The sequence below is a fragment of the Capsicum annuum genome, chromosome 3 (assembly GCF_002878395.1).
Source record: "Capsicum annuum cultivar UCD-10X-F1 chromosome 3, UCD10Xv1.1, whole genome shotgun sequence".
Classification (NCBI taxonomy): Eukaryota; Viridiplantae; Streptophyta; class Magnoliopsida; order Solanales; family Solanaceae; genus Capsicum; species Capsicum annuum.
The window spans coordinates 253,717,266-253,727,310 of NC_061113.1; the positions used below are offsets into that span (position 1 = coordinate 253,717,266).

At 29.6% G+C, this 10,045-nt stretch overlaps 2 protein-coding genes across 3 annotated transcripts; one reads left to right on the forward strand and one right to left on the reverse strand.

Moving 5' to 3' along the window:
* Window positions 1-1,460: 1,460 nt before the first annotated feature.
* LOC107862287 lies at window positions 1,461-3,162 on the forward strand. Of its 2 annotated transcripts, none has more exons than XM_047409840.1 (3): window positions 1,461-1,678; window positions 2,143-2,461; window positions 2,563-3,162. In XM_047409840.1, the coding sequence occupies exons 2-3, from the start codon at window positions 2,411-2,413 to the stop codon at window positions 2,902-2,904; spliced, it is 393 nt and encodes a 130-aa protein (XP_047265796.1). In that variant the 5' UTR covers window positions 1,461-1,678; window positions 2,143-2,410; the 3' UTR covers window positions 2,905-3,162. The 2 variants fall into 2 exon arrangements, with proteins under 2 accessions (XP_047265796.1, XP_016563292.1); XM_016707806.2 differs by having other exon boundaries at window positions 1,464-1,678; window positions 2,368-2,461.
* A 314-nt stretch (window positions 3,163-3,476) lies between these two features.
* On the reverse strand, window positions 3,477-4,966 carry LOC107862286 (expansin-A23). The gene is made up of 2 exons (XM_016707805.2): window positions 4,781-4,966; window positions 3,477-4,096 (listed from the first exon to the last, which is right to left on the reverse strand). The coding sequence occupies exons 1-2, from the start codon at window positions 4,923-4,925 to the stop codon at window positions 3,477-3,479; spliced, it is 765 nt and encodes a 254-aa protein (XP_016563291.1). The 5' UTR covers window positions 4,926-4,966.
* Between the last annotated feature and the right edge of the window lie 5,079 nt (window positions 4,967-10,045).

The following is a 10,045-nucleotide window of genomic DNA, read 5'->3' on the forward strand; positions in this document are numbered from 1 at the left end:
GCTGTTTGTACCTTTTTTGGTACTCAGATGATCATATCCCCACCCCTGTGGTCTTTGCTTCAGGCTAGGAATGGTTGTTCATCGAGCCAGGCTTTCAAATTTACATGGTATGATGGATACATATATATATATATATATATTTTTATGGGTTTGAGCTGACATTTTGTTCTGCGAGGTTGCTTGCAGAAAGCCAAAAGCGTGTAAAATGATTTAGATATCGAGGAGCATTAGTCAATCTCTTGCTTTGTTCTACTTAACGTGACACTCGTGGAGATTATTTTTGTTCTTTTGCATTCAGGCAATTGATTTATATAATTTACTAGAAATCAGGTTGCTGCGTGGGTTGGTGCCTTGGTAGTGTAGGAGTAAACTCCCAAAAGGCAAGTTTTGGAATATGAAAAAATTTAATTAATGCTTTTATGGGACAACTATTTTTAGTTGGGGAACAAAGGGAGTAATATATTTTCAATATTTTACAAATACAAGAGTTAAATTATTTGAAATCAGTATTCAAACGCCTATTGAAAATCTTAGTCAAACCTAAATACTTTTATTACTCCCTCCGTTTCATAATAAATGAATTGTTGAATTTTGGTACACATTAAGGAAAAAGCATTAAAAACATGAATTTAACACAACTTTTCATTTTTACTTCAAAAAAAGAAAAAGTTGACCTTGAATACTTTTTCAGAAGTTAATTGGTTGTCAAATCATAAGGATAAATTTGAAAAAAATTTAATGATTCACTTATTTTGAAATACCAATAAATATTTCAATAATTCACTTATTTTGAAACGGAGGGAGTATAAGTTTAAAACTATTTTAGGATGGATCAATTTATAAGTTTTACCGTGTTTTAGGGTCCGTTTTGACGGGAGAATTTTTTCACTTTTTTGAAAAAAGTTGATACTTTATGTCAAATGCAATTTCAAGTTCATGTTTGGCTATGAAAATTTTAAATACAATTTGAAGTTGTATTTGGGTAAGTGTAAAACAAGAAAAACTTGTTTTCAGTTTTTTCCATCTTGCTTCTCTCACAAAAAACTCAAAAACAACTTCAATTATATTAGGGATAAACACAACTTCAACTTTCATTCAAACTCCAACTCTCAACTTCAAAAATTTTAATTCTCATAGTCAAACGTCCACTTAAATTGTAGCATATTAACATGTTCGATCAAGATTCTCAAATTAGCTTGTTTTAGTTTTATTTTTTTTAAATCACTTTTAGTGAGAAGCAATTTATGTGTGATTAATATATTTAGAAAGCACCTTTGCTTAACAATAATTGTTTGGTCAAACTTTGTAAAGTGATTTTAAGTATATGTTTTTTCGAAAGTATATTTTTAAGAAGAAGCTATTGTTTTTAGATTATAAAAAATAGCTTACTTTTTAAAATCACTTATTTTTTCTTTAAAGTTTAACTAAACAACTCATATTTTAAAAATAAATACTTTTGAGTAAGTTTGACTTGTACTCTAATTTCAAAAAAAAAAAAAATTATTTTCATGGCCAAACGATCTAGGTCAAAAAGTTGTTTGAGCAGGTAGACAGTAGACCCTATTAATTTCCTTCGCCAGCAAGGCGACTTCAATTCTCCTCTTCCATTGTAGTATTTTATTTATACAAAAATAGGGGTGAAACTCGCACGATTTTCCGGCGAAGCTGCTTTAACACGGTACCCTTCTGTCCTAATTTCAAAAAAAATTGTGTGTTTATTTTTGCTTAAATCTCTTTGCTGCATTGTTGCTCATATGTGGGTTTCTGCAGTTGAATTGTCGTAATGTAGTTTTATGGACAATGAGTTCAAGCCTTTGCAAGTTAAGTTAAGGTTGCGTAGCAATCGAGCCCTTTCTCTGGACACCGGGCTGGACCTTTTGCCTATATATGTATTGTAAGGAAAAGCGAGGAATGGGTTGGGTTGCTATCAGAAGAATCGTGAAGTAGTTTAGTGAAAGAGCAGTATATAATATTCGTTTATTCAATTTTTGTCTTCTTTGTTGATACTCTATTATTTAGGATAAAGAATAAATTATTTGAAATCAATCCTTCTCAACTTTATGTTAAACATAGGTTTAGTTTATCGTTCTGTCTAAGATTTTCTGAGGTTTGTGTTTAACTAGATGAAAATTCATTTATCAGGACTAGAATCATGAATCAGGCCTAATATTATGTTCGGGCCAAGGACTAATTCCACGGGATACCTGCTTCTTCCACCATAGAAGAAATATCCTAATGATTTTTCCTCTGCTGCTATTTAACAGGCCACTTCATTGACCAGTAGACCTCACTATTTAACAGGCCAGGAAATATGTTGATATTAATACATTACTTGGATTTATTTCTTTTCCTGAAATATCATTGCAGAGAACTTTCAATTTAATTATTCACGGTAGCTCAGTCCTAGAAGATGAGGAAGCATCTGATGATGTCGTGGCAGCAACTCTGTAGGTTTATAATGGTAAGCCAATTACTCTAATTAAAATTTGATCTGCCACTTAGTTGTGGCTGTTAGCAAATCTCGCAATTTTATCTTCTTCTGAAGCCAAAAACCTTTTGTAGATTTCTAGGCCCTTCGGAAAGCCATTGCGAGATAAGGCAATAGAAGTTGCTGGAAGAGTCGCTATAAAGGAAGAAGGGATGGCTTTGAAAGCTTCTTGTCCAGTGTGTTTGCAAGTTCTAAGCACACCACTTGATTCTGATCTGAAAATGACTATGGCAGTACACATGAGCTTATGGCATCCAGATGATGTTCAATTGCATTGGGAAATGATGCAAACCAAAGGAAGATCGATTGTTCACATGCCCTCTTTCTGCTTTGGAGCTGGGATGGCTGCTGGAATTGGTGCTCTGATGGTTATTCTTGCCAGAAGTCATGCTCAAGCATTTGGCAATAAGAGGTGAAGTTTATCTCTAATTCCGACTACAAATGGGCTGTGTTGAATCTTTTTGTGTTTTGCCGCTGTTATGAAGAATCAGCCTAGTCTAAAGCTGCTATTTCGCAGAATTAGGAAAGATCAAATAGATAGAACTTTAAGCGGCTAAACGTTATGAGCTAGTTCACATTATTATTGACGACTAAGGTTATATGAAGATCCAATGATGATTGTAGTTATAGACGGCAGAGTAGTTTTCCTATTTGACGTGAATTTCTGTTCTGGATATGTCTCCTTAGTTACTATATGTTTATTTGTTAGTTATCAGTGACCTTTTCAGTTCCTTTTTAATAACGAAGAAGTGCTAAATGTTTTGCTGGAATTTGAACGTGAGAAATCATACTTCTCCAGCTTCAGTTACCGTTAGACCACACCTTTGGCTTCCTTTCTCATTCCTTGCTCAATGTCCACTTGAAGTACCGAGAATTAGTTTGGGGAAAAAAACTTAAGAGGAAAGATCACAAACTATTTTGATTAGAAACTATCACCTCAATACATTCAAAAAGCTAGTACTTATTTACCTCAATACATCATCATCAGTTAAAAATTAGTCTTCGCTTCAAATGTCTGACCAACTTGCCAGTTAGCAGGAACAATATAATCAGTTTCAACCCATCGACCATCACTAGCTTGTACTTGGAAACACAAGCTCTGTCCCACCAACCTCTCGTGAGTCTGCCAATTTTGTCCCCAGTTTCGCTGCATGGGTAACCATGAAGAGTTAGATCCTTTGACTTTGACATTGACAACATCTCCAACACCTCCCACATTGTGAACAAGAACAAGAATCCAATTAGGATTCCCTTTCATCTCAAACTTGAGACCTCCTGTTTTTTGGCAATGGACTCTTCTGTACTTTACAGGGACAACTCCTGCTTCGTACTTGGCAATCTCTAAGAACATAGGCATCGACAGATCAAAGTGTTCTTGTGGAGGATTGCACCAAATGTCTTCAGTTTTTGAGTAATCTGGAGGGCAGAAATTGGTGGCTGTTATAGTTATAATTCTATTTCCCAGATGACATGATTGAGGAGCATCAACACACATTAATTGAAAGCAAGCTCCACAGGTAGCACCATTGTTGAAGAGTGCTGTGCTTAATGCTGCTGTTTTCAGGCCATAACCTTGCTTGAATAGATCTCCATATCCACAAGCTCCCTCTGCAATTATAGTATTCAAATAAAATTAATTTTACACAAAAATTTTGCTCCACTAATATGTATCACATTGTATGTTATGAACAGAAACAATAAGAATTAGGAGTTGCACATATTTTTTATGCACTGTTGAAAGGTTCCAATAACACCATTTTTTTATACGACCCTTTATTCATGTAGTTTTTTCGTTGGCAAACTACTTGACGCCTATTCCTTTTTAAAATCCAATCGCGATTTATTTCAAATAATATGATCTGTTAATATATTAGTAGTGCTAAATATATTAAAAGGCATTCCACGAGTCGTGAATTAATCACAAAAAAAAACTATTATATATATATATATATATATTAGTTGGAGTTGGTTATATGAATTCTTTTCATGATATTCCCATCTCAATCAATCAAAAAATCAACATTATTCTTTAAAACAAAAGTATAAAATAACTAAAAATTTAAAACCCAACTAATATAAGATTGCTTACGTCACCTATCATAGTATATGATAAAGGAAGGTCATGTAGGCTAAACATGATGGTAAGTTCTCGTTGGTCTATATATTGTAACATATCTCAACGACGTGGCCAGTTGGTCAATTGAACAACCTTCATCAATATTAAATTTCCAACATCCTTAGTAAAAGTATTGGCTTCGTCACTGTCTGAACATACAAGTATGTATAACTTACGCATGGTTTCGCCACCCTTCATGTCTCCATAAAATGTAGCACGACCATGTTTCCATCCTTCTAACTCTTTACTTTCAAATGTTGTAACTAAACAACTAACAACAATGGTGATGAACAAAATGAAGAAACTTTGGTATATTCTCATTTTAGCTTAAAAAAATTTTCTCAAAACTTGTTTAAACTCTATGGTTGACTTGCTTTGGATGATAAATTGCTTTGACATACAATTTATAGCTACACTATTTTCTTAAGATGGAAATATAATTTAAGTCCATTAAAAAGGAGAAATCATAGGCAAAATAAAATCTATTGTTATGATTTGGAAGTAATGGAGTAACTTTTGGCAAATTAAAGAAATAAATTGAATCATTTGTAATTATAGTAGCCAACTAATAATCTTCCAAATTAGTTGAGATTTGTATTTAAGTGCTTATAAGCAAGGAAATCTATATCAGTTTTGATTTGCTAAAACAAATTGGGAGAGTTTGTTACTTCATATATTGTCTTATATATATTATAATAAGAAAAGTATGATAAATAAGAACTTTATTAGTATATTGCTTAGAATTAGGGCATGGAAGAAATAGTTGCTTTTTTCTATAATCCTTGGTCTTTTAGTGTAATCAATTGTAAATTAACTTAATCGGATCATTTATAAAGATGTTTACGTACTAATTAAATAAAACAAAGATGAAAAAGAGGAAGTCAACTAAAGCATCACAAAATCAACGAAAAAAAAAGAGATTAATCTAAAATTCATTTCACTTTCACATAATTAAGAGGAAAAAAGGAACTTGGCTTTTCTTAATTATTTTTGAAAAAAAAAAAAAAGTTACAAATGATTGAATAACAAAAAAAAATGATATGGTAAAATATGAAAGAAATGCCATTTGTAGTCATTATTTCACACCAGTTTCTCTGTAAATGTTACTAATTGCCTTCAGTTGCAATCTGTTCGTATATTGATTTAACAATATTAAATGAGTAATTACCTATCTCATAGTCAATCTAGTAAATATAAAACTTAGAAAAAGACAAAGAAAATGGATAGAACAAACATCGAGGCAAAATGAATAATAATCTTACTGTGAATCTTTATGATGGTCAATATTGTAAAAATCAATAGTGATTCTCCTTTTAACATCTGTTAAAAATATTAATTAGCCAAAAGTTTTATTTATTCTATCCTTTGTTTTTTTTTTAAACAATTATAACATCAGCAATAACTGAGGTACTTGTAGTCTTCACAAATGATAATTATTAAGGTAATAAAATGAAAAAAAATTGTCTTGAAAGTTTAAAATGATAAATAATTTAAGATAACTATTTTTATAAATCACTATAGATAATTTGAAACAAAGAGTAGAATGACTTATTTATTGAAAACATCGAGTGGTGTTGGGAAAAAAAAATCAGTTGTCTAATTTAGTTGTTAACTTGAAATTATAAGAATAATAATTTAGAAAAATTTTAGGCCATGTCCATTAAGCCATATAAATCATTCTTTCATTTAGTTTAGAGATTTTTACCTGTTAAATTATTTATTAAAAATTTTGTACAAAAGTAACATATCTTTTTGTAATCCTCTTTATTAATTAAGAAATCTATTTTTATCAATGTATGTCATCACACTTGCTTTTCTCTCTCTCCGTATTTTTTAGATTTTTTTCTTCAAAATTTATTTTGTATTGTTTGAAACTATATCATTGACAATTTGACATATTTCAAGTATATTATATTATGACTATTTTATGTTGTGTTAATATTCAAAATATATCATTACTATATTTCAAGTGTATTATATGTTGCTTACATTTATTATACGGATTATACGAATTGTATGTATGCATTATAACACATGCAAATAAGATAAATAATTATACATAATATTTGAAAATGTCCAAGGTGTTAATATACATTATGTGCACCTTTGTATATGCTTTGTATAAATGATGTATATCGATATATAATAAGATGTGAACTTTGTATTATTAAAAAAAAAAAAAAAAATCTCCACTAATTGGATTTCTTTTTTTAAAAAAAAAAATGGGTTAACCAATAAAGCAAGTGTCAAATGAAATGATATAAAATAAATTATGTAATTGGAGTAGTGATTTTAAGCCAAGCAGACAATAGTGATGGGTAGTGAAATTTAAAATTTTTCTTTTAAATAAGAAAGATTAACTTTTTAAAGATGTCACGAGATTATATCTTGCACTCTAAAAAAAGAGCAATACCCTTTTTGAATCTCATTGTCATTGAGATGTAATTTTCTTTAAGGTTATGCAAAATGTAAATTGTTTATTTAGACGGTATATTATGATAAGAACTTCATAACTTTACCCCTCCAGGCCATTAATATAGGCTTTGGTTCACCAAGTTGGGCAAACTTTGTCATGATTGGATTAAATATTTTTAAGGCTATTTAAAATGGAAAAATAGTCTGAAATATACCTAAATTTTGAAGAAATTTGTTGTAACGTGTCTAACTTTGCGGGGATCTTATGACCCTTCTAGAACTTTGCGGAGGATCTTATGACCACCTAGACTATTTATTAGCGTATTTTACTAACATTTATTTGCACTAAATTTATTTATTTATATATTTTATTTTTTTAATTAACTTATAAATTTCATTAAAATACACTAATAAATAGTTCAAAGGGTCATGGAACCCCTGCAAAATTCCAGCGTGTTACAATAAATTTTACCAAAGTTTGAATATATTTTAAACCTTTTTTCCATTTAAAATTGAAGAACTTTTGCTCGATCTATGTAATTTTTTCTATTTTTAAGTTTGATCAAAACTGAATTGAGATGAGATCCAAATGAAAAAAACTCTTAAATCAAAATATAATTTTGAAGGAAGTGGTGAACCAAAAATCATAAAAACAAGAGTTCAATTCAAAATCTACTCACATGACATACAGATGCTTTTCAAATTCTACTCAAGAGCTGAATACAGGATTTCTCTTGCTTTTCATCTTTATTTATAGAGTAAAGACATCATTTTCCCTATTCAACGTATTCGCTCAACTTATTTTACCACTTTAATTTAATATATACTTATTTACCTTCTTAATAAGTTTAAAGTGAATTAGTATCACCACTAACATTGACGTGGAATTTATAAAAAAAAAAAAGATAAAAAATGCATCGTTTTTTGAAAAAATGAGATGGTCCCACTTCTATTTATACTAGTTTAGGTATACGTGCATCGCGCGTGTACTTCACTTGATTGAGTTCAAACGTTACACTAAATAGGATATTTGTTTAAATAATAAAGATGAATATAACAATTAAATTCAACGTCTGTTGGAGAATCTATTTAATTAAACCTAATCTTTACCAAAAAAAATTATCAAAGTCGATCGACATTCACCTACCACCTGTAAAATGCAACAAAATAATACGATGATAGAAACATTAAAACAATATAATTAAATCTAACCTTTACATAAAAAAATTTTCAAAGCCGTCCAACACTCATCTACCGCATGTAAACTATAACAAAATAATACGATAATAGAAATATCAAAATAATACAACTAGACTTTATCTTTACACAAAAAAAAATCCTCAAAATAGAGATATAAAAATAACACAATTAAACCTAACATTTACCTAAAAAAAATTCTCAAAACCGACCGGCATTCTTCTACCACCTGTAAATTCATCTGCAACCTGTAAACTACAACAAAATAATACAATAGTGATCACAGAGCTTCAGTTTTGATGAAAATAATTCTTGTCTGAGCGAAAAATTTTGACATTAAAGAATGACATGAATGAAAATAAAGAAGATATATATACACACGTTGGATTCTATTATGTTGACAAAAATAGTGAAGAAGTTGAGGCTTGGAAGATTAAGCATACATCAATCTAGACATGCAACCGAATTAAGTTAGATGAGCATCAATTATATTTTCACAATAAGTAACCAGTTTTTTCTCTAGTTTACCGCGCATCTCAATATTTATAAAAGTATTTTCCTTAATAGAGTCGTATTTTATGAGTATTTTTCTATCCTATTTTAGGAATATCTTTCTAATTGATCAGTACAAATGAAAATATTAATTAATTCTCCCTCCATATATTTTAGGAGTCCCGTATATTTTAGGAGTTTAGTTAATGTAATAAAAGTAATTAAATAAAAAATTGAAGAAAATATTGAAAATAAAGTTTTGTCTAAATGAGAATCTTTTAATGAAAGACAAAAAGTTCAAATCATTTTTCTAAGAGATTTTACAGTTTTAATATATTATATAGATATATAGATTATATAAATATATAGATATATATAAAATTACCTTTTTTTCTTTGAGTGCGGAACCTAAATATGTCACCATATTTAAAAAAGAACCAATCTATGCCACTGATTTAAAAAGTTACAAAAATGGGTTGTTTGCACAAAATAAGTGCACGATATTTTTTTTTTCCGTCTTGACACCATTAAAATAGGATAGTGCACTATCCATGTTTTATATGGATAGTGCACTTATTTAGTGCACTATCCATTTTTTTTTATGGATAGTGCACTAAATAAGTGCACTGTCTATTTTTTTTTTATGAATAATGCACTAAATAAGTGCCCTGTCCATTTATTTTATGGATAGTGCACTAAAAAAGTACACTGTCAATTATTTTTGATATATTGCACTTCTTTTGTGCATTATTCCCCTTTTTCTATAGTTTAGTGCATTTTTTAGTGCACTATTCATAAAATAAATGGATAGTGCATTAAAAAAGTGCATTATCAATTATTTTGATATCTTGCACTTCTTTTGTGCATTATTCCCCTTTTTCTATAGTTTAGTGCATTTTTTTAGTGCACTATTCATAAAATAAATGGATAGTGCATTAAAAAAGTGCACTATCAATTATTTTGATATCTTGCACTTCTTTTGTGAGATGAAATTTTACGTATTTTATTGTGAGATGAAATTTTAATTTTTTTTATAATATCAAATTGCAACATAACGTACAATGTAAAAAGTTACGTATTTGTATGTCAATGAATGGTATAATTTTTTGTGAGAGAAATTTTACGTATTTTATTTTGAGATGAAAGTTAAATTTTTTTATAACACCAAATTGTAACATAATGTACAATGTAAAAAATTACATATCTTCTTCGTCAGTTTCAGGAATTACGTCGAATTCATGTTGTGTTGGCTCAACTAAACTCAATTGGTTTATATATATAACAATATGGCACTCCAAAATTTAATGTTTGGGGTAAATGTTTTTGAAGGCCTATCC